The 25,040-nt window shown below is 38.0% G+C and overlaps 1 protein-coding gene across 1 annotated transcript; it reads left to right on the top strand.

Moving 5' to 3' along the window:
- Positions 1-23,947: 23,947 nt before the first annotated feature.
- LOC132650783 (zinc finger protein 436-like) lies at positions 23,948-24,695 on the top strand (the record flags this gene model as incomplete). Its single annotated transcript, XM_060376102.1, is given in 2 exon segments — positions 23,948-24,243; positions 24,245-24,695. Coding segments are annotated over 2 exon segments (747 nt in total), but the record flags the coding sequence as incomplete, so codon positions are not given.
- Positions 24,696-25,040: the final 345 nt, after the last annotated feature.

The following is a 25,040-nucleotide window of genomic DNA, read 5'->3' as shown; positions in this document are numbered from 1 at the left end:
GGATATGGACTGTCTTCCAGGCCCCATGTGGCTCACAGCTCTCCAGAGCATCAGCTTTGACCTTTCTGACCACATAGATTACAGATTTTGCCTCAAGGCTTGAAAACAGAAACTACGGAAACACAGAGGCAGATGCAGACAAACAGACATGGGCAGAGTGCTCACTTAACAGGCTGGTGTTCAGCTTCATGTGCCAGTGGTGCTTGGGGCTCTTGGGAATCCTGTATGAGCACCCAAATGTTATGCCCAGATCTTAGGGTCCCCAAAGATCATCAGGAGCTGGACGACATATGCAAGAGCAGAGAGCTTTATAGGGGCTTAACCCCAGTCCCTCCATGATCACCAACACAGCAGACCAGAGAGGAAAGCCCTGAGAAGTTGCATGGCAGGGATTTGATTGGAGTCTGAAGAAGGAACAGGAAGTTCCAGTTTAACAGTTACAGGATTGGGTGACATTCAGTGAGGGCAAACATTTTACAAAGTGATTGGCTAGCTAACATAACTAACACTGAGTGAGGTAGCTATAGGTCTCAGGAATGTTAGTTAATTTCTGTGCCATGGAATGTTCTAATACAAGGTTGGTGGGCTGCTCAGCACAAATATCCCAACTTGAGATAAGATACTTTCACATTCTTGTAGTTATCCTCAGACTGTTCCTTGGGTAGGGAATCTTATGACCTTATTTCTGGAATTGGTGACCCATAACCTAGTTTGTGGTGACCTTGTGGAGGGGCCACTAGTTTGGTGACCTTTAGGTAACCATTTTTAGGCCTAATTCATGGTTACCTTTGGAGGTGCCAGGTCTGGTTCTCTCAATTCTAATGATGCATTTGGATTTTGTGGGGGTTGTAAATGGTATGTCCTGTGTCAGAGAGCACTCCAATATTAAGCTGTGATATAGAAGATTAGAACTGATGATGTAAAGTATTTACTATTGCTTAGAAATGAGTGACACCAGTTAGAATTTAGATGAGGGAAGACTGCCTGTAAAACACTCCACAGAGAAGTAGTATGCTAACCAGGCCTGTTAGAGATTAGGATCCCAGGATACATGTTTGCTCACGAGGATTATCTAGAAATGTGGCAGGATGAGGTTTCTAATTTGTAATTTTCCAACGTGTATTTATTAATTCATGAATGTGAATGAAAACATACCAGATTGGTGGGTGTACAATTTGGGTCAGGTAGCTTGATCCAGTGAATATTGAATTTCAAATTAAGGGACTGTCCTATGCCTGTATGTACAATCCTCATTGACATAGTTCTGTCAGTTCATATTTGAGACACAGGCTAGTGGATAAAGCTATGTCTGTCAGGTTACCAGTCTCAGCAGCTAATATTGGACACAGGGGAAACATTAAACAGTATCTTATTAATGGCTTTCCCTCTACCACAGAATGGCCTGTGTTTTTCAAAGTCTGTATGCCTATGTGTTTTTTTTTTTCAACTAAGAGCTTAAGAGCACTGGCTGCTCTTCCAGAAGTCATGAGTTCAATTCTCACCAAGCACATGGTGGCTCACAACCATCTATAATGAGATATGATGCCCTCTTTCAGTGTACAGGTGTTCATGCGTGTAGAACATTGTATACATAATAATAAATAAATAAATACTTAGAAAAGTCAGTTGTTGGTATTATTAAATTTTTTGTTGATGCATCATTTTCCTAGTCTCTTATTAGTTAATATTCTCTGATAATCCCCAGTCATTAAGAATTTCATTCTTTTTTCTCTAGTACTTTGATATTTGTTTTGTTTAAAGCAATGTCTCCTGTAGATCAGCTTTTCACTTGTTATATAGTTTACACTTTATTTCAACACTGAATGCTACCTCTACTGCCCAGTGCCTAGAACACAGTCTTGCAAGTCTTTTCAGGTGGGCCCTGACTGGTCTCTGTGAAGTAAAAGAGACCAGAGAATGAGTGTCCACTGACAGCCCTGGTTTTCCTGTTTTTTTTTGTTTGTTCATTTTTTTTTTTTTTGAAGATGGGACTTGTGTGAGAATTGAGTTCACTGACCTACTTTGAAGCTGGTTACAACACAAAAAGGGAGGAGGAGGAGGAAAGATGGTAATGAGTCAGGTAATCAATTTCAGACAGTCAGTAAAAGTGAAAACTGGATGTTTGAGGGGATTCATACACAATGAAATCAAGAATATGTATTAAGAGCTGAGATTGTTTCTGGAAAGCAAATTTTGATAGTTGAACTAGTTAAAACAATACAGAAGATCAGGAGAAATTGGTGTGGTACTGCCTAACAGGAATGTTTCCCCCATTTGAAATTGCAAAACCAGAGAGAAAAGGTGAGTAACAATTGATGTGCGCTAATATATACCTGAAGTCCTCGAAGAATATTGGACCATAAGGCCATTTTCAACTTTTAAAAATAATTTTTAAGATTATAATGAAATTGTTTTAACCTACTCATTCCTCTCTACTCTTAGGTCTCAAATGCTGGGATGAATGGTTGAGGAGCCTACTTACCAAAGCAAAGTAGACCTTGCTGTCAGTTCCTTCCAGCATCCCTCAGTCCTTACCTGTTACAAGGTATGGGTGTCAAACACAGATCTCTAGCCCAGGAGTGGAGCTGCCCTCCTCCCAGCTGTCCTTCCTTATGTATTCTAACCGTTTTAGTTACCTGGTCATTTTCATTTATCATTTATCCTTCTAGACATTTGTTCTGGCTCTCCACTTCCCTCTCTCCTCTCGTCTCACATAGCTTAGGGTCATGTCAACTCTAAACTGTCCTAGATTTTCCTGTGTCTGATTATGTTCTCTTGTCTATCTATAATAAACTTTTTACTCCAACATTTCTAGGTACAGCCATATCCTTTTTGTTTTATTTCTCATTTTCATTGAGCTCTCATTAACTACTCCTTGCTCTCAAATCCATGGCCATTTGTTTCTTTAATGGTTGTTACTCTTTGGCTTTGACTGAAGTTTTGATGAAGGACTTCCCAACTATGAGGTAGAGGTGATTGCACTGGACACTGAGTGTGTAATGGAATGTGCAACATAAATGGCTTGTATCTGGGAAGATGAGCAGGTGCCCTGGAAAAGTGGAAGATTGTATTTTAAAACATTTCAAAGATGAGGATGTTGCAGGATATTTGATCCCAGTGTGATACCTGAGATTGTGAACTATAAAAACCCGTGCTTTGTTTGGTGTGGGTGAGCCCTAATACAAACCTTAATTCCAAGAACTTACAATTTATTGTAAACAGGTCATGACGGTATGGTTCCATCAGCCCTAGAACATGCCTTTAATTCAAAAGCTCTCTGTGCACAGGATTTATTAATGTTAATTCTAGGTCAAGAGGTAAAGCAAGAAACCAGCTAACAGGGATTAAGGAGTAAGTGGAACTTTCAGCTGAAATGTATTTAAGACAGAGTGTAAAAGTGGAAGGAGTTTTAGCTTTGTAGATTTTGGGCTTTTTGAGCTTTGAGCTAGAAGCCTTTGGCCTTGGGTTCCTTTCGCCTATCGCCCCCAGAGCTGTCATCTGAACTGGTGAGCTTTTGGAGCTTCTTCCTCTTAGAGGTGAGGTGAGTAGCAAAATCAGATGGGTGCTCTCTTTGCCTTTTCTGCGCTAGCAGGTTTTAAAATCGAATAATTGGGATTTTCATTCTTTTAGAACAAAACTAGGGCTCTGTGTACCCATAGGGGTTAGGGCAAAGCTAGAATGCCTCTGTTATCTGCATCATTTGACCTTTGATCCACTGGTAGAGGGGCTACTACTTTTCTGAGACTCAGCTTTATTGTTCAAGCTAAGTTATCTCTGGTCCAGTGCACATTTTTCATGCTAGAGTTTCCTTAGGTCTTTTCACATAAACTTGGCTATATTTTAGGCTTATGTTTTTGGCTTTTTCTCTCACCCCTTCATTCTTTCACAAACACTGTACACATTCTTCTTGATTATTGAAGTTTGTGGTAAGTACAGAAATCACATCTTGCCAGAAGATTATGAGATTCATGACAATAGAATCATCCCTTATTTTTCTGTTTTCCTCTGTTTCTTACCAGGTGGCTTTTCTGATATGAGATTGAGATTTTGAATTCTCCTTTAACAAGCACATAAAGATCATTTGCACTTATGTCTGTAGAAGGCAGAAGAGACAACATGGAGGTAGGTGATACCACTTGGCCAGTTTACTCCTTTTCTTTGGACATTTTCTTTAGGTGATCTATCCTTTTTCTTCCAAAGTTTTATTTGTCCAGTTGTCTCCATATTCCTTAGTCTTTCAGAGGCTGTCTGTGGTAGAATCCTGCCCTGTTCCCTTTTTTCTCCCTCTTCTGATGTCCATCCCATTGGCCTTTCTGAGTGAGGATTGATTATCTTACCCAGGGTCCTCCTTCTTCCTTAGCTATACAGATTTCAGTATGATTATCCTATATTATATGTCTAATATCCACCATATGTGTCCTTCTGCTTCTGGGATACCTCACTCAGGATAATCTTTTCTAGATCCCACCAATGGCCTGCAAATTTCATGATTTCCTTGTTTTTAATTACTAAGTAGTATTCCATTGTGTAAATGTGCAATTTCTGTATCCATTCCTCAACTGAGGGACATCTGGGTTGTTTCCAGCTTCTGGCTATTATGAATAAAGCTGCTTTGAACATGGTGGAGCAAATTTCCATGTTATGTACTTGAGCATCATTTGGATATATGCCTAGGAGTGGTATAGCTGGATCTTGAGGAAGCACTATTCCTAATTGTCTGAGAAAGAGCCAGATTGATTTCCAGAGTGGTTGTACAAGTTTATATTCACACCAACAATGGAGGAGGGTTCCCCTTTCTCCACATCCACACCAGCATGTGTTGTCAATTGAGTTTTTTATCCTAGGCATTCTGATGGGTGTAAGGTAAATCTCAGGGTAGTTTTGATTTGCATTTCCCTGATGACTAAGGACTTTGAGCATTGCTTTAAATGTTTCTCTGCCATTCAATATTCCTCTGTAAGATTTAGGGTTGGAGAAGATACTTTCCTAGTCTGTAGGATGTTGTTTTGATCTGATGACAGTCTTCTGCTTTACAGAAGATTTTCAGTTTCATGAGGTCCTATTTATTGAATGTTGATTTTAGAGCATGTGCTGTTAGTGTTCTTTTCAGGAAGTTGTCTTCTGTGCCAATGAGTTCAAGGCTCTTCCCCACTTTTTCTTCTAACAGATTTGGTGTATCTGGTTTTATGTTGAGATCTTTGATCCACTTGTGCTTTAATTTGGTTCAGGGTGATGAATATGGATCTATTTGCATTTTCTACAATGTAGACATCCAGTTAGACCAGCACCATTTATTGAAGATTCTGTCATTTTTCCATTGTATGGTTTTGGTTTTTTTGTCAAAAAAATAAATAAAGTATCCGTAGCTGTGTTGGTTTATTTCTGAGTCTTCTGTTTGATTCCATTGATCCACCATTATGTACCTATGCTAGTAGCATGCAGTTTTTTATTATTATTGCTCTGTGGAACAGTTTGAGATCCAGAAGATCTGTTGTTGTACAGATTGTTTTAGCAATTCTGGATTTTTTGTTTTCTATATGAAACTGACTTTTTTTCTTTAAAGGTCTGTAAAGAATTGTGTGGGTATGTGATGGGAATTGTACTGGATCTGTAGATTGCTTTTGGCAGGATGGCCATTTTCATTGTTTTAATCCTACCAATCCATGAGCATGGGAGCTCTTTTCTTCTTCTGATATGTTTTTTCAATTACTTCCTTCAGAAACTTGAATTGTTTTTTAAACAGGTCTTTCAGTTGTTTGGTTAGAGTCACACCAAGGTGCTTTATGTTATTAGGGGCTATTTTGAAGGGTGTTTTTACCCTAATTTCTTTCTTGGCCCTTTTGTCTTTCATATATAGGAGGGCTACAGAATTTTTGTTAATTTTGTATCCAGCCCTTTTGCTGAAAGTGTTTATCAGCTGAAGGAGTTCTCTGGTTAAATTATGGGATCACTCATGTATATCATCATATGCATGGGACAACTACTGCCACCTCTGCTGAGCAGGGAGACCCATGCTTGGGCAAGGGGAAGTACAGGGGGGGGGTTGAATATTCGACACTCTCAATCCTCGGAGATGTCCATGGGTGACCTGGCTACAAACTCTCCAAACTCACAGATTTTCCCCTCTCACCCAGGAAACCTCAATGTGGATGTTCTGGCTTGAGCAGCCCCTCCATTCACAAATTTCAGAATTTTAGATCCTGTTCCCCTCAGAAACATTGCACACTGTTTGCTGCCATGCTGGACCCCTTTCCTTTTCTTAGATTCTTAGAAATTTCTTCTCCTATCAGGTTAGTATCATAAACCTGAGATCAAATATCCATTGTATTTCTAATCCATGCCTCTCTTGGTGCTGATCTTGCTTTTAAAGGTCTAATCACCTTTTTTGCATTTTAAATAAGCATTTCCAAAAGCCAAAAATTCAATTGATATTTTTCTGGCTTCTGAATCTGATATGTTCACTAGGCTGGAGTATCAAAAGAATTTTCTATGGACTGTTACAGCTAGAATGAGATCACCAGTGGTAGTGGAAATTCGGGTGTTCTAGCCTATGGCAATACCAAAGTGTTACCATTCTTGGTTAAGCTGCTGTGCTAAGCACCTCAGAAGTGCAGGTGAAAGTCCGTGCCTGGTTGGTTGCAACCAAGACTCAAGCCTGGTGAGACACAGACCCAGTGAGTCCTAGGCCCAGTGGGCCATTGAGCAGGCCCAAAGGGAGATAAATGATGACTCTCAGGGGCCATGATGGAAGGCTGATGGTATCAAGTGGCATACAACCAACCACATGGATTCACACCCAGCATGTTTATTTGAAGTCAGGGATTTATAAACCTTGGGCAAAGAGAAGGATTTTGAGGATGAATGTTTGATTTACTATGGTCTAGGGGTCAAGGATACTTGGCTTATGTATGCATGAAAATGTATATTCATTTTCCATGCAGTATCATGGTCCTATTGCAAGAAGGAGAACACAGTACTTCATTATCCTATTTGTAGGGGGAAAATCTCTGAATACAGTTGAAAGTCACTGCTGAAGAATAAGATCCTAAGCAGGGTGATGCATTTCTAGGAATTTAGAGATGCTTGTTGGAGCAGTTTTCTTATCAGGAAAGGGTTTGGCTAATAATCTGCCCTGAGGCTCTTTATCAGACCTGGGGTCAAACATATCAGGGAGTGGATTTTTAGGCCCTTCCTTGAGAAAAAAGAGTTCACCTTCATAGACTGAGTGCAAATAAATGGCTATCCAAAGATGTCAGAGTTTACCCTAATCCAGCAAAGCCTCACATCCCTCAAATGTTTGTTGGCTTTATTTAAGGAATTTATTGGTTTCCTCCAATAGTGTGATTATGTTTTGCCTGGATTTCCTTATGGAATTTATTCATATCACATACCACAGCACATCCTGAATATACAAACGTAGCTGAAAGCATACAAAAAAAATCTTTAAACAAACAAACATCATGAAGATGATGAAGATGATATTGGTCATTACAGCAATTGGTGCAAAAGGAGGTGTTTAAGTATATAATACAAGCACACTGTTTCTATAAAAATCTGCTTTCTTCTACTTGACATTTAAAAGTTTACATTTTCTGACACTGGTGCAGACATATATCCAATCATCAATCACAGAAAATAATATGGTTCCCAAATGATCATAACAGATATCCCTTTCTTTATCATAAGAGTATGAGATAATTTTAGTAGTCAAAATTATTTTATTCTAATGTTGAAACATTTGTATGCTTTAATGGAATCTCTTCAGTTGGAATAGCCCTCCACCTCCAATACATTTTTTATTGTTGCCAAAGGAAATAACCAGATTGCACAAGTTGAGTAATGGCCAGTGATGTCTTTGATTTTGATTTTGACTATAATCCTATTGTATTTGCTTATAGGACTATGTTATATTTATAGGCCTATCTTTGTGTTTCCTTTTGACAGGGGTGCTATGTATATTGTGTGATTTGTTTATATATATTATATTATATTATATTATATTATATTATATTAATTTTTCTCTTGAAAGGAATAGACCTTCACATATTTTTGCCTTCTGAAAATTTATTATATTATGCTATAATTCCTTGAGTTTCTGTTGATTTGGGGACTTGATTTAGAGAAACAGTTTTACTTTTCTCTTCTTGATCTTAAAGGCTTCCCTCTCCTCATTCCTTGGTATATCCGTGTTTTCAAATTCTTGCAATCGTCAATGTATCGGTTTTTACTACTTAAGTGACTGATAGAATTAACACAATATTTTTGTTTTTTTATATTTTTTCTTTATTAATTACACTTTATTCACTTTGTATCCCCCCTGTGATTCTCTCCCTTCTCCCATCCCAATCCCTCCCTTCCTCCACCTTCTGCATGCATGCCCCTCCCCAAGTCCACTGATAGGGGAGGATTTCTTTTCCTTCTTTCTTATCCTAGTCAATTAGGACTTATCAGGAATGGCTGCATTGTCTTCTTCTGTGGCTTGGTAATGCTGCTTCCCCCTCAGGGGGAGGTAATTAAAGAGCAGGCCAATCAGTTCATGTCAGAGACAGTCCCTGTTCCTATTAAAATGGAACCCACTTGGATACTGAACTGCCATGGGCTACATCTGTGCAGGGGTCTTAGGTTTTCTCCATGCATAGTCCTTGGTTGGAATATCAGTCTCAGGAAAGTACCCTGTGCTAAGGTATTTTGGTTCTGTTGCTCTCCTTGTGGAGTTCCTGTCCTCTCCAGATCTTACTGTTTCCCACTTCTTTCCTAAGATTCCATGCACTCTGCCCAAAGGTTGCCCATAAGTCTCAGCATCTACATTGATAGTCTGCAGGGCAGAGCTTTTCATGCGTCCTCTGTGTCAGGCTCCTGACTTGTTCCCTCTTACTTTTTCATATATTGTTGTATCTTTGTCCTTATTAGCTTCAGTTGTCAACATTTCAAAGCCTACAGTCATCTTAGGGAGCCTCAATTAAGGGCATGCCCTCAACAGAGAAGCTGGCTGCTATATCTGTGAGCGATTGTGTTGACAGATGATTGATGTGGGAAGGCTCTTCCACTGAGAGATGCAATAACCCTAAGAAAATGGGCTTGGCCCACGTAAGATAACTACCTGAGCATGAGACAGTGATTAAGTAGGAGACCAACCCAAAAACGTTTGTCATGGCTTTTGCCTTAATTTCATTCAAACTTGACTTTCTATGCTAAGCTCCCAAAATGATGGACTGTGATCTGACACAACCAAACTCAATGAGTAAACCCATTTATGACCTGGGATTCTTTTGGTTACGGGATGTAGTCACAGAACAAAGTAGCAAATTAGAACAAAAAAATATATATACAAAGAGTGATTTCACTGCTGGACACAACCTTGGAATATTCACTTTTTAAGGAATATGGAAAACATCAGGATTTAAGATGGGAAAAACTTTAGAAAGCTGTATACAGAGCTTCATCGGCTATTCTGGTAGGACTTAGTTGATCAGAGTGTTGACAGTAATGCAGACAAAGTAAGTCCAGGTCATAGGATTTCAGTGGAAAATAGACTCCATGGAAAATTAAGCTAGAGGTCATTTGTGTGATATTTTAGCTGCAAATCATGCTTATTCTGCCCATGCCTTGAGAAATTGAGTAAAGTAGAATTAAAAAATAATGGGCTGGATTTCTTACATGGAATGTTGAATCTGTTGAATGGATATTATTAGTGAGATGTTCAGGGCCAGAGTAAAAGAATGAGCCAAGTGGAGCAGAAATAAATGTAAGGTCTTTGGTTTGTAGAGAAAAACACTAGGTAGTTTTAGATGGCAGAAACGTGGTGAAACAGAGACAGGAATTTTCAAGGAGATTATTGCCATCAAAGAGAAGGTCCTAGCTTTGGATCTGAAGCCTAAGATGTTTTCCATAGATTAATACTCCCTCTTGTTAATTCTTCTGTTAATGGAAGGAGTAGGCAACGTGATTCCTAGTGCCAGGAAAGAGCTTCATATAAAAGCTGCTCCAAATGTGGTCAAAGTGTGACAACGTCCATCCCAATTTAGAATCCAACTTGACAGGCTCACCCATGTTGTGCTGGTTCTGGAAAGAAGAAAGATTCAAAATTTAAGGTAATGGATGCTTTCTTTGTGGTTTCTGTTCAGCACTGTGCCAGCCATCTGTGTTTGGCAGAATCAGATCCCCAGCGAAGATGCTGTAAAGGTTCATTGCATGAAGCAGGGTCAAGTTGTACCTTGACACTACAAGATGTTCAGATACCTAAGTTATGAGACACATCTAATATAGTGCTGTCTTTAGGAAGTGGAAGTAACCAAACAGAGATGTATGATACATTGCAGGGATAGGACAATCTAAGCCTTTTGAATCAGCAACAGGATTTGTTGTCTTCCTTGCTGATCTTTTTTCCTTGGTCCAGTCTCCCATCACTATATACTGGAATGAAAATGGGTATTCTGTGCATCTATGTTGGAATGATGTAACTTGTTTCTGATGTTACAAGATGTGGCACCCAAGAGATTTTTCTTCTGTGTCAGTAGAGACTTTGGACATTTGGACAGTGTATGAGCTATTGCAGAATTTTAGGATCATTGAAATTAGACTACATTTTCATTATGGGATGACAATAATTCTACAGTGAATTTGGTCAGAACATATTTGATTGAATCAAAATAGCTCCCAGAGAAGATAACGTTTCTGTTTTGACATTGAAGAAAAAGTTTTTATGTAGCTGTGGCTGTCCTGAAAGTTGGTATGTAGACCAGGAAGGTTTTGAACTTACAAGTCTAACTGCAGTTGAGTATTTGGCTTAAATTTAGTCCAACATGCCTGGCATGAACATCATCATCATTGGCCGCTGAGCCTGTAATGTAGGGTCAGGTGTATGACAACCTTCCTACTTGTTCTGTTTGGTTCTTTTTAACTTTATTTATTTATTTATTCACATTTAATTCATTTTTAATTTAAATTTGTTTCTTCATAATTTATTCTCTGACATGAACTTGGCTCTTTGATCACCTCCTCCTGGAGGGTGCAGCCTTGTGAGGCCAAAGAGGAAAATGATGCAGCCATCCTTGATGAGACATGATAAGCTAGGATCAGACAGAAGGGGAAGAGTTCCTCCCCTATCAGGAGACTAGAAAAAGGGCATGGGAGGGAAGTAGGAGGGTGGATGGGACTGGGAGTTACAGTAGGGATACAAAGTGAATAAATTGTAATAAATAAATAAATAAATAAATAGCATTTAAAAATAATTTATCTGCTTAACATCCCAGTTGAAACCCCTCCCTTGTCTCTTGCTGGCCTTACCCTCCTTTCCTCTTTCCCCCTTATCTAATTTTCTACTTCTCAGATGGTAGGAGCCCTCCTATCAATTCTCACTAGGACTGCCTGTATCCTCTTCCTTTGTGACATGCAATGCCCGCTCCACCACGGGGAAGTGATTAAAGAGCAGGTAACAGAGTCCATGTGAGAGACGTGGGATCCTCTTACTATGGATCCCACATGGAGACTGAGCTGCCTATCAGCTACATCTGAGCAGGGGTCTGGGTCCTCTTCATGAATTGTCTTTGGTTGGTGCATCAGTCTCTGCAGGTCCCCTGGGCCCAGATTCATTTGACTTGTTGGTCTTCTTATGGACCTCCTGTCAGCTTTGGGTCTTTCTATCCTCCCACTCTTTCCTATGACTCCCTGTGCTCTGCCCAAAGTTTGGCTGTGAGTCTTAACATCTGCTTCGATCCCCTGCTTGGTAGAGTCTTTCAGAGAATATGTATGTTAGGCTCTCATCCTCTTCCCTCTCCTCAGTCACTTCTGATGTCAATTCTATTTGCCGTTTTGAATAAGAATTGACCATCCTCCATAGGGTCCTCTTTTTATTTAGCTCCTTTAGGCCTGTGGCTTGTAGTATGTTTATCCTGTATTATGGCTATTATCCACTTACAAATGAGTATATATCATGCATGTCTTTCTGGTTTTGGAATAACTCGCTTAGGATGATTATTCCTAGTTCCATCCTCTTGCCTGAAAATTTCATGGTTTCCTTTTTGTTTTAAATACCCAAGTAGCATTCCATTGTGTAAATGTACCACAATTTATGTAAAACAATGGTTTGTTTGAGAGACATGTAGTTTGTTTCCCTATTCTGACTATTATGAATATAGATGCTATGAACATAGTTGAGCAAATATCTTTGTTGAATGGTGGAGCATCTTTTTTATATATGCCCAGGAATGGTATAGCTGGGTCTTGAAGTAAAACTATTTCCAATTGTCTGAGAAAGCATCAGATTGATTTCTAAAGCGGTGGTATAAGTTTGCACTCCCACCAGCAATGGAGGAGTGTTACTCTTTCTCCACATTCTTGCTAGCTTGCTGTCACTTCAGGTTTTAACATTAACCATGATGGGTTTAAGATGGAATGTCATTTGCATTTCCATGATGGCTATAGATATTGAGCATTTAATGTCCACCATTTTGATATTCCTCTGTGGATAAATCTCTGTTTAGTTCTGTACCCCAGTTTTAAATTGGATTATTTGGATTGTTGGAGTTTAATTTCTTGAGCTCTTTATATATATATATTGTTTATTAGCTCTTTCTGTTGTATATAGGGTTGGTGAAGATCTTTTCTCAGGCTGTAGGCAGTCATTTTGTTCTATTGACAGTGTTCTTTGCTTCATAGATTTTTGTTTCATGAGATCCTATTCATTAATTCTTGATCTTAGAGTAAGTGCTCTTGGTGTTCTGTTGAGGAAGTTACCTTCTATGCCAATGAGATCGAGAATCTTTCCCACTTTTTTTTTCTAACAGATTTAGTGTATCTGGTTTTATGTTGAGGTCTTTGAACAACTTGGACTGCAGTTTAGTGCAGGGTGATAAATATGGATCTATTTTCATGTTTCCACATGTAAACTTCAGGTTAGACCAGCACTGTTTGTTGAAGATGCTGTCCTTTTTCCATTGCATGGTTTTGGCTTCTTTGTCAAAAATCAAGTGGACATAGGTGTGTGGGTTTATTTACGGGTCTTCACTTCAATTCCATTGATCCACTGATTGTTTTTATTATAGTACCATGCAGTTTTTATTACTATTGATATATAATAGACCTTGAGATGAAGAATGGTGATACCTACTGAAGATCCCCTATTGTACAGGATTGTTTTAGCTATTCTGGCTTTTTTATTTTTCCATATGAAGCTGAGAATTGTTCTTTCAAGTTCTTTAATGAATTATGTTGATATTTTGATGGGAATATCATTGAATCTGTAGATTGTTTTTGTTACGATGGCAATTTTTACTATGTTGATCCTACTGATCCATGAGCATGAGAGATATTTTTATCTTCTGGTATCTTTTTCAATTTCTTTCTTCAGAGGCTTGAAGTTTTTGGGGTTTTTTGTTGTTGTTGTTCATATAGGTTTTTTACTGGCTTGTTGAGGATAACACCAAAATACATTATGTTTTTTTGGTTGTTGTTTTTTTTTTGTTTTGTTTTGTTTTTTTACTGGCTATTGTGAAGGGTGTTATTTTCCTAATTTTTTTCAGTCCATTTGTCTTTTGCATACAGGAGTGTATTTTTTTGAGTTTTTTTTTTAAGTGAACTTTATATCCACCCACTTTGCTGAAGTGTTTTTCAACTGTAGGAGTTCCCTACAGTAGAATTTTGGGCTCATTTTTGTATACTGTCATATCATCTGTGAATAGAGATAGTTTGACTCCTTCCTTATCAATTTGTATCCCCTTAATCTCCTTTAGTTGTCTTATTGCCCTAGATAGGTCTTCGAGTACTGTATTGAAGAGATTTGGAGAGAGTGTGTAGCCTTGTCTTGTCCCCAAGTCCAGTGGAATTGACTTAAACATTCTTTTCATTTAGTTTGATGTTAGCTATATACTATTCTGTATATATTCTGTATACTATCTTTACTATTTTTAGATATGTGCCTTGTCCCTGGTCTCTCCAAGACTTTAAACAAGAATGACTGTTGGATATTGTCAAATGCTTTTTCAGCATCTATGAAAATGGTCTTTTTTTCTATTTGTTTATACGGTGGATTACATTGATGGATTCCATATACTTAACCACCCTTGCATGCCTGGGATGAAGCCTACTTGGTCATGGTGGATGATATCTTTGATATGTTCTTGGATTTGGTTTGCAAGTATTTTATTGAGTATTTTTACATCATTGTTCATAAAAGAGATTGGTCTTTCTTTTTGGGGATCTTTGAGAATTTATCAAGGTGACTGTGGTCTCACTAAAGGAATTTGGTCATGTTGCATCCATTTCTATTTTGCGAAATAATTTGGAGAATATCAGTATTCGCTCTTCTTTGAAGGTCTTGTAGAATTCTGCTCTGAAATCATCTGGCCCTTGGATTCTTTTGGTTGGGAGTATTTTGATGGCTGCCTCTATTGCCTTAGGCACTATAAGACTATTTATTATCTTTACCTGATGTTGAGTCAACTTTGGTAAGTGGAATTTAAAGAGAATTGTATATTTCATTTGGATTTTCAAATTTTGGGGCATATAGGCTTTTGACATAAAAGTTAATGGTTCTTTGGATTTTCTCAGTGTCTATTATATCTTTTTCTTTCAGACTTTGTTGATTTGGATAGTGTCTTTCTGCCATTTACTTACTTTGGCTAAGAATTTTCTGTGTTTTTTATTTTCTCAAAGAACTAGCTCTTGGTTTCGTTGATTCTTTGAATTATTATCTTTGTTTCTAATTTATTGATATCAGCCCTGAGTTTGGTTTTTCCTAGTGGTCTACTCTTCCTGGGTGTGTCTGTTTCTTTTTTTCTTAGGTCTTTCAGGTATGCCATTAAGTTGCTTGTATGGGATGTCTCCAATAGCTTATGATGGCCTTTGTTGGTATTCAAACTCCTCTTTGGACTGCTTTCATAGCATCCCATATGAAGTTGAGAAATCTTCTATCAAGGTTTGTAAAATATTCTGTTGGTATTTTGATGGAAATTTCATTGAACCTGTAGATTGCTTTTGGTAAGATGTCCATTATTACTATGTTAACCCTGCTAAGCCATGAGTATCAGAGATAGTTCCATGTTCTGCTATCTTCTTCTAATTCTTTCTTCAGAGACTTGAAGTTTTTTTCATGCAAGTCTTTGACTTGCTTGGATATGGTCACACCAAGGTACTTTATGTCCTTTGTGGCTATTTTGAAGGGTGTTCTTTCCCTAATTTCTTTCTCAGCCCTTTTATCTTTTGTATACAGGAGGGCTACTGATTATTTTGAGTTAATTTTGTATCCAGCCACTTTGCTGATGGTGTTTATCATCTGTAGCATGTCCCTGGTAGAAGTTTTGGAGTTACTCAGGTATACTATCATATAATCTGCAAATAGTGATACTTTGACTTCTTCCTTTCCAATTTGTATCCATTTGGTCTCCTTTAATTTTCTTCTTGTTCTAGCAAGGACTTCAAGAACTATGTTGAAGAGATATGGAGAGAGTGAGCAACCTTGCCTTGTCCCTGAATTCAGTGGGATTGCTTTAAGTTTCTCTCTGTTTACTTGATGTTGGCTACAGGCTTGCTGTATATTGCTTTTTACTATGTTTAGGTGTGTGCCTTGTATCCCTGATCTCTCCAATAGTTTAAACATGAATGGATGCTTGATTTTTTCAATGCTTTTTCAGCATCTAAGGAGATTATCATGTGTTTTTTTTTCTTTCAATTTTTTAATATTGTGGATCACATTGATGGATATTTGTATAGTGAACCACCCCTGCATACCTGGCATGAAGCCTACATGGTCATAGTGGATGATATATTTGATGTGTTCTTGTATTGGGTTTGCAAAGTATTTTGTTGAGTATTTTTGCATCAATGTTCATAAGGGAGATTGGCCTGAAATTCTCTTTCTTTGTTGGGTCTTTGTGAGGTTTAGGTTACAAGGTGACTGTGGCTTCAATGAATGAGTTTCATAGTTCCTTCTATTCCTATTTTGTGGAATAAATGGAAGATAGCTGGAGTTACCTCTTCTTTGAAGGAGTGGTAGAATTCTGCACTGAAACCATCTGGTCCTGAGCTTTTTGTGGATTGCAGTCTTTTGAGGAATGCTATTTCCTTAGTGGATAAAGGACTATTTTATTGATTTACCTGCTTTTGATTCAGCTTTGGTAAGTGTAATTGATTAAGAAAATTGTCCATTTCATTTAGATTTTCAAATTTTTTGGCATATAAACTTTTGAAGTAAGTCCTAACGATTGTTTGGATTTCCTTAGTGTCTTTTGTTTTGTCCCGTTTTCATTTCTGATTTTGTTAATTTGGATAATCTCTCTCTGCTTTTAGTTAGTTTGGCTAAGGGTTTGTCTATCTTGTTAATTTTCTCAAAGAACCAGGTCTTGGTTTCATTGATTCTTTGAATTGTTTTATTTGTTTCTAATTTATTGATTTTAGTCTTGAGTTTGATTATTTCCAGGTGTCTATTCTTTTTTGGTGTTTCTGATTCTTTTCTTCTAGGGCCTTTAGATGAGCTATTAAGTTGATTGTGTGAGATGTTACAAATTTCTTCTTGAAGGCACTTAGTGCTATGAACTTTCCTTCTAGCACTGCTTTCATTGTCTCCCATAAGTTTGGTTGTGTTGTGTCTTCATTTCCATTGAATTCTAGGAAGACTTGAATTTCTTTCTTTATTTCTTCCCTGACCCAGCTGTCATGTAGTAGTGAGTTGTTCAGTTTCCATGTGAGTGTAGGCTTTTTGCTATTTCTGTTGTTGTTGAGGTCCAGCTTTAGTCCATGGTAATTAGATAGGATACAAGGCATTATTTCAATCTTCTTATATCTGTTGAAACTCACTTTGTGACCAACGATATGGTTTATTTTGGAGAAGGTTCCATGATGTGCTGAGAAGAAGGTAAATTCTTTTGTCTTTGGGTGTAAGATTCTGTAGATATCTGTTAGGTCCATTTGATACATGACCTCTATTAGAGATATTGTTTCTTTGTTTAATTTCTGTTGTTTACCTGTCCTTTGTTGAGAGTAGGGTGTTGAAGTTTCCCAGTAGTAATGTGTGGGGATTTGTGTGCGGTTTAGGTTTTATTAATGTTTCTTTTACAAATGTGGGTACCTTTGTATTTGGAGCATAGATGTTCAGAATTATGATTTCTTGTTGGCGGAATTTTCCTTTGATGAGTATGAAATGACCTTCCTCGTGTCTTTTGATTAATTTTGATTGAAAATCTACTTTATTAGATATTAAAATGGCTACTCCTGCATGTTTCTTGGGTCCATTTGCTTGGAACCTTCCACCTTTTTACTCTCAGGTAATGTCTATCTTTTTGACTTAGATGTGTTTCTTGTATGCAACAGATTGTTGGGTCTTGTTTACATATCCATTCTGTTAGTCTGTGTCTTTATTGGAGTGTTAAGTCCATTGATGTTGAGGGAAATTAATGACCAGTGGCTGTTAGCTCCTTTTATTTTGATGTTGCTTGTGGTAGTGTGTTTGTGTGCTTGGTTACTTTTAGTTTTGCTGTAGTGACATTATTTCTTTCCTGTGTTTTCCTGAATGTAGTTAGCTTTCCTGGGTTGTAGTTAGTTTTCCTTCTAGGAGCTTCTGTACCTCTGGATTTGTGGGTAGGTATTGTTTAAATTTGTTTTTGTCATTAAATATCTTGTTTGCTCCATCTATGATGACTGAGACTTTTGCTGGGTATAGTAGCCTGGGTGGTCATCTGTGTTCTCTTAGGGTCTGCATGATAGCTGTTCAGGCCCTTCTGGCTTTCATAGTCTCTGATGAAAAGTCAGGTGTGATAATGATTGGTTTGCCATTATATGTTACTTGGCCTTTTTCCTTTGCAGCTTTTAGTATTTTTTCTTTGTTCTGTATACTTACTGTTTATTATGTGGTGGGAGGATTTTCTATTCTGGTCTAATTTATTGGGTGTTCTTTAGGCCTCTTGTATTCTTGTAGACCTCTCTTTTAAGTTGGAGAAATTTTCTTCTATGATTTTGTTGAAAATATTTTCTGGGCCTTGGAGGAGGGAATCTTCTTTTTCCTTGATTCCTATTACTTTTAGGTTTTGCTTTTCATGTTGTCTTGGATTTCTTGGATGGTCTGTGTCAGGAATTTTTTAGATTTAACATTTTCTTTGATAGCTACATCTATTTATTCCATTGTGTCTTCCACACCTAAGATTCTTTCTTCCATCTCTCGTAGTCTATTGCTTATGCTTACTTCTGTAGTTCCTCTTTTCCTCCCTAAGTTCTTTCTCTCCACAGTTTCCTCCACTTGTGTTTTCTTTAATTTTTTTCCAATTCTCTTATCAGATCTTGAGCCATTTTATTGATTTCCTTCACTTCTCTGACCGTATTTTCCTTCAATTCCTTCAGCTGTTTGTTCAAACAATCCTCTGTTTCTTTAATATCTTTTAGTGATTTAAGTATTTCCTCTCTAAAAGCCACAAATTACTTGGCTGCAACTTCCTGTATTTCTTTAAGGATGTCCATAATCTGTTTGACTTTATCTTCCTCCATTTCTTTGCAAAAGGCAATAATCTGTTTGACTTTATCTTCATCTAGATCTTTATATAGTTTATTTTTTTCCGCTATTATCCTGTTCATAAGCACAGATGTAAGGTCACCTTCTTGAATTTCATTTACCATGGTGTGTCCAGGGCTGCTTGCCCCTGAATAACCGGGTTCTGGAGATGCCATACTGCTCTGTCTTTTTGAGCTTTTACACTTGTCTCTACCCATTTGGCTATTTTAGGTGTTGGGTGTTAGTTTCTGGCGCTTCCTGGAATCCTGTGGTGGGGATAATCCCCTTGGCAGGAAGATGATTTTTCCTGAAGGAGGGCTCCTCAGCTTTTGAGGTACTGTCACTGAATAGCAGGTATTTCTCAGGAATTGCCAAAACTCACCACAGGCATAGAGACCTGAGCAGTAATTGTGGTCTTTGTTAGTCAAGGGTGCTCTTCTCTCACCCAGAGAAGTCCTGGAGACAGCTGTCCTGCTTCTGGCTTTCTTGCTGTAAATTTAGTAAGCTGTAGCTGTAACCTGGGTACCCCATGGTTTGGTCAGCTTAGTTAGGGATAACTGGTTGTCCCTTAGAGCAGTATCTGGGGGTTGATCTTGGGGATTCCAGGCTTCTGTTTGTCTGAGGTTAGAACTCTGTGCCCCAGTACCGAAGCAGTAACCCGTGGCAGCTGATCACTGCTCTCACATGTGCAGCAGGAGGCTAGAGTCTGGAGCCTGTGAATAACCAGAAACTTCTCCAGAGCTAGGTGTCCTGAGGTAGGGTCAGATGTTTTCCCCACCTTTGGGTTTTCTCCCAACATGAAGACCTAGTCTGTGGTGTTTGACATGGTGTGTAGAATGGGTAGGCACTTGCCAGATGGCTACCAAGCTGGTGACTGGGAAAGAACCTGAAAACATTTCCAAGAATGTTCCCATGTGTGGTGGTGGTAGTGTGTGTGTGTGGGGAGTTGGCTGAGTGCTCTAAGCTGGGACCTGCTCTTTCCCTGCCTGTGGGGTTTTATCCAGACAGGGAAACCCATCCTCTAGTGTCCTGGGGCACAGAGTTCTGTCTGTGATGGAGAGTAGGGCATGCAGGTCTCGCAACTGGAGGCCCACTCAAGGCTGGCAGCTGTGCACCCACCAGCCTGCAGGACCTTTTCCAGGGATAGACTGGGTGACCTGAGGTCAGTCCAACTTTCTTCTTCCCTGTTTTTTTTTTTTTTTTTTTTTTTTTTTTTTTTTTTTTTTTTTTTTTTTTTTTTGAGACTGGGGCTCCCAGTCTCTGGTGCCCAGGAGCACACAGTTTTGCCTGGGAAGGTGATCAGGACACACAGGTGCATCCTGCGCCTGAGATATTTTCCGGGTTCTCACTGAGTGACCTGAGAGTGGAACTGAATGATCCCCACACCACTGAGTTTCCTCTCACCTGGGAAACACGATTGCTGTTCTTTTAGGACCCAGAGTTTAGTCTTTTAGTTGCTGTACCAACATTGCTGTCTTGTTCCTATCCTGGTCCTCCTGGCAATGCCATCTTGGATTCCCTTTTCCTCATCCCTTTCAATTAATTTTGGTTGAAAGTCTGTTTTATTAGATATTAGAATAGTTACTCCTGCTTGCTTCTTGGGTCCCTTTGCTTGAAAAACTTATTCCTGCTGCAACATCCAAGGAATTTTCACAGAGATTTGCTGGGCACTCTGAGGTTGGACCCAATTGTTTCCCTCATCATTGGTTTTCTTCTTACCTTGGAAACACAGTCAGTGGTGTTTGGGGGACCACAGATCCAACTATTGGTCACTGTGCAGTCTCTGCTCCCCAGGTTATCAGACACAGTGTACAATCACCCCAGCCATCTGGGATCTATTTTTAGTTTTTACTGAATATAAGTATTTTGATTGTATGCATGAATATGCACCTCTTGTGTGCCTAATCCTAACAGTAGTCTGAAGATGTCTTCAGAATTCATGAACTTATAGCAATTGAAAGTAGTGGGTCCCAGGTAAACACTAACAATTGAGCCCAATTATATGCAAGAGCAGTTAGAGCTCCTCACTGCTGAGCCATTTCTCCTATCTTATGTTGCTCATTTATGATCATCATTTACACCACTTATATTTTTGTCTTCTATTTTTACCTGTTTAAACATGCATTCCCTTTTAGTAAGATATCATTGAAGTTACAGTTTAAGCTGGGGCACTGCGGATTTCTGGAAAATAAATATACAAAAGGAGTGAATGTATAATTCCTTGTAGAAGCTTCAGTAAAGACCTCTGAGTTCTTTCAATATTTTGTGTTTGTTTGATTGACTTTTAGGGGAGGCTCTGTCTTACTATATAGGTCTGGCTGTCCTAGAACTCTTTGAAGAGATAATGCTGACATCCAGTTCAATAAGGTACACCTGTGTCTGCCTCCTGAGTGATGGAATTGAAGGCATGACAGAATACACCCAGCTTGTCCACCATTTTTTGTAGTTAGTAACTGTTAATAAATTTCTCTGATCTGTACTTAGTATTGTTCATCTGTTAATTTCTCTCTCTCTGTGTCTCTGTCTCTATGTGTCTGTCTCTCTATTTCACACTCTTCTCTCTGTCTTTGTCCACATTAATTGCCATGTCTATTCCAAAGCTATATCCTCTTCAAAAAGTTCATATATGATAGAGTTAAAACTTGTTATTCCGTTTTCTTCTAAAATGACTTAGTGATAACATTAACACTTCTTTTTTAATGGAAAAGTTTTAATCTTTATTTTTAATCTATAGACTACATTATTAAGTAAGGAGGATATACAAAACAATGATCAAAGAATAATTATGTGTTCTATTCCTTCTCTTTTGTCTGGTCACAAAGAAATATGATGTTATTGGCTATGATTGTGGTTGCTTGCCACTCACATTATTTTTATCCATGTATTCACTGTAGTCCACTTTCCCTTCCACAAATATATGAGCCCCCCTCTTCACATACTAATATGCCATATCCCTGAGCCCTGGTCAAAACATAATATTCAGTACCATGTTGTCTTTTGACTAATGTTACCCATCTGTTCAGTGTCCCCTGATCAACACATCTCATTTGTTGCTATATAAAATATCATGACTGTGTTTTGTCCTTCCACCTGTCTCATGACAGGGTGCTGACCTACTCACCCAAGTAACTGAAGATGATTCATAGATTGCTCAAGAACCCAACTAATGGCTACTTTATATTCATGTCTTACGAACTGATGAAACACAGGTTTTTGAAGCACGCCTTTGGTTTTTTTTTTTCAATCTAACCTTTAGGCGTTTTCATCTCCCCTACTTCACATCACGCGCAGCACCCAACTGTATAACATTCGCACTTCTGTGTCAGAAAATAAATTGAAGAAGCACTAGAATTATATGATTATATTGGCAATGAAGTATAAATTTATATTGTTGCCACTGTTTCTGTTGTACAAATGTATGGCATATTTTAGAATTCCGTGACCTTCAATGACGTGCATGTGAAATTCAGCCAAGAAGAGTGGGCCTTGCTGGAACCTTCCCAGAAGCAACTCTACAAAGATGTGATGCTAGAGACCTGTGAAAACCTCACTGCTGTAGGTAAGACTGCAATTTTTCTTTAACTTTTAAAATAAAGAGACAAATCTTACTTTGTTATTGATCCTCTTCTGTAATTCCAATTGAGAATGAGGAGGAATGCGGTAAATAAATCAGGCATGGTTCTAAGGGTCACAGAAGATAGTGAGTTAAGTTTACCTTAATAATAACATGATATTTCCAATAATATATATTTTCTCGTACTATATTTTAGGCTACAATTGGGATGACCATAATATTGAAGAACATTTTCAAAGTTCTACAAGTAATAAAAGGTAACTTTATGTGCATGTTGATACAGATATAAATCTTAAATTTTAATGTGTCCTGGAAGTTTGGTGTTTTTTTTTTTTTTTGTTTATTGGCTGCTTTTTATTTTCTGTTTTTGAAAAAGATGTTTTTTCTGGGTATCTATGACTTTCTTAGACTTGCTTGTTAGACCAGCCTGACCTCAAAATCACACAGATCTGCCTGCTTCTGCCTCCACAAGTGCTGGGATTGAAGGCATGTACCAGCACACATGGCTGTGTCCTGGAAGTTTTAAAGAAAAGCAACAGTGTAAAAACAGCACTGCTTTATGTGTACTGATGATCATTAAAAACTCATAATTCCATGTACTTCAATGTCAGGTATCTGATTTGTGTTTACAAGGCACTCCCCTAAGATAGAAGAAAAAAAATAATATTGTAACAAAAATACCATTTGAATCATATGGACATTACAGCTACTGACTTGAACTGCCAATCTGTTTAGTCTCATTCTATCTACTCAGATATTGTAAGAGGTATACACACTGAATTGGTGATCAGTATGTGTCCAAAACCTTCTAATAAGCAAAAAATTTATAGTAGAACCAGTGTTACTCATTTTCGTGCAGTAACATTGTAAAGTTTAGTGAAAGGAGCAGCTTATGAGAATCAAGAATTTTGTTGTGGAGAAACCTTAATCCCTATATGACATGTCTATGATGAACAAAAAACGAACTGTGTTAATTCAATGTGGGAATCTTTATTATTTTTGTAAATTAAACTGGTATATCATATGTCAAAATGATTCTAAGACACATGAGCATAGGGATATTGAAAGAAGCAGTGTCCCTGTTTTTCTCCAAGAACAATTGATTTGGTAGTAGTCCCCACTGTGAGTAAATTTTCTGAATGTGATAAATGGTTACTGTTAATTGGTTTTGCAACTTCACTGAGAATTTATCAGCAAACTCATATTGCTGAAAATACCTATGAATACTAGGAATTTGGAACTTCTGCTTGTCCTGGCTCACTTTGTAAATGAAGTATCATTCATACAGTACAAAAATTTGTGAATGGGATTGCTGTGGTAAAACTCTGAATTCTTATAATACTCTTCATATATAGTAGAAAACCTCTTATAGAAAAATGATGCTATAAAAGTGATCCACATAACAAATTCTCTTACCATCACAGGAATCTTCAAAAATACCCGTAATGAAGGAGAATACCGTGAATGTAAATAAAGTGATAAAACTTTAAAATTTGATTCTTCTTTACCATTAGACAAAATTATGAAATTAATTCATATAGATAAATATATTTATTAGTGTAATGAAATGACTGTGGTAAATCTTTCACATGTGCCAATTTTCTTTGCAGGCATGAAAGCAGTCATACTGGAGAGAAACCCTTTAAATGCACTCTATGTGGGAAAACCTTCCCCTATATCACTGTTCTTATATGGCATAAAAGAACACACACTGGAGAGAAGCCTTACAAATGTAATCAATGTGTTAAAGCCTTTACAAAAAGCAGTCAGCTCATACGGCATAAAAGAACACATACTGGAGAGAAACCTTATGAATGTAACCAGTGTGGTAAAGCCTTTGCACAAAACAGTCATCTCATAAGCCATAAAAGAACACACACTGGTGAGAACCTTATGAATGTAATGAGTGTGGCAAAGCCTTTGCAGAAAACAGTCATCTCATGAGCCATAAAAGAACACACACTGGAGAGAAACCTTATGAATGTAATGAGTGTGGCAAAGCCTTTGCAGAAAACAGTCATCTCATGAGCCATAAAAGAACACACACTGGAGAGAAACCTTATGAATGTAAAGAGTGTGGCAAAGCCTTTGCAGAAAACAGTACTCTCTTAAGCCATAAAAGAACACACACTGGAGAGAAACCTTATGAATGTAACCAGTGTGGTAAAGCCTTTGCACAAAACAGTCATCTCAAGCCATAAAAGAACACACACTGGAGAGAAACCTTATGAATGTAATGAGTGTGGCAAAGCCTTTGCAGAAAACAGTACTCTCTTAAGCCATAAAAGAACACACACTGGAGAGAAACCTTATGAATGTAACCAGTGTGGTAAAGCCTTTGCACAAAACAGTCATCTCATGAGCCATAAAAGAACACACAGTGGAGAGAAACCTTATGAATGTAATGAGTGTGGTAAAGCCTTTGCAAAAAACAGTCATCTCATGAGCCATAAAAGAACACACACTGGAGAGAAACCTTATGAATGTAACCAGTGTGGTAAAGCCTTTGCAAAAAACAGTCATCTCATGAGCCATAAAAGAACACACACTGGAGAGAAACCTTATCAATGTAACCAGTGTGGTAAAGCCTTTGCAGAAAACAGTCATCTCATAAGACATAAAAGAACACATACTGGAAAGAAAACTTATGAATATACCCAATGTGATAAAGCCTTTGCACAGCAGAGTAGTCTCCGAAAACAGGAAAAGACACACAGTGGAGAGAAGCCTTGTGAGGGTAATTAGTGTGATAAAGCCTTTGCATGTAACAATCATCTCCTAAGACAACAGCACATTCTGGAGGGAAACCATATGAATATAACTATGTGGCAAAGCCTTTGCACATAACATCTCCTAATACATAAAAGAACACATACTGGAAAGATGTCTGACTGTAACCAATGTGAAAAAACTTTTGGACTTCAGAATAATCTCCACACTCATGAAAGAAACCCTAACGGACAGAAAGACTGTGAGTGCTTTTAACATGTT

The sequence above is a fragment of the Meriones unguiculatus genome (genome assembly GCF_030254825.1).
Source record: "Meriones unguiculatus strain TT.TT164.6M chromosome 13 unlocalized genomic scaffold, Bangor_MerUng_6.1 Chr13_unordered_Scaffold_33, whole genome shotgun sequence".
Taxonomy (NCBI): domain Eukaryota; kingdom Metazoa; phylum Chordata; class Mammalia; order Rodentia; family Muridae; genus Meriones; species Meriones unguiculatus.
The sequence above is the reverse complement of the archived record's forward strand: the minus strand, read 5'-3'. Positions and strand labels throughout refer to the sequence as shown.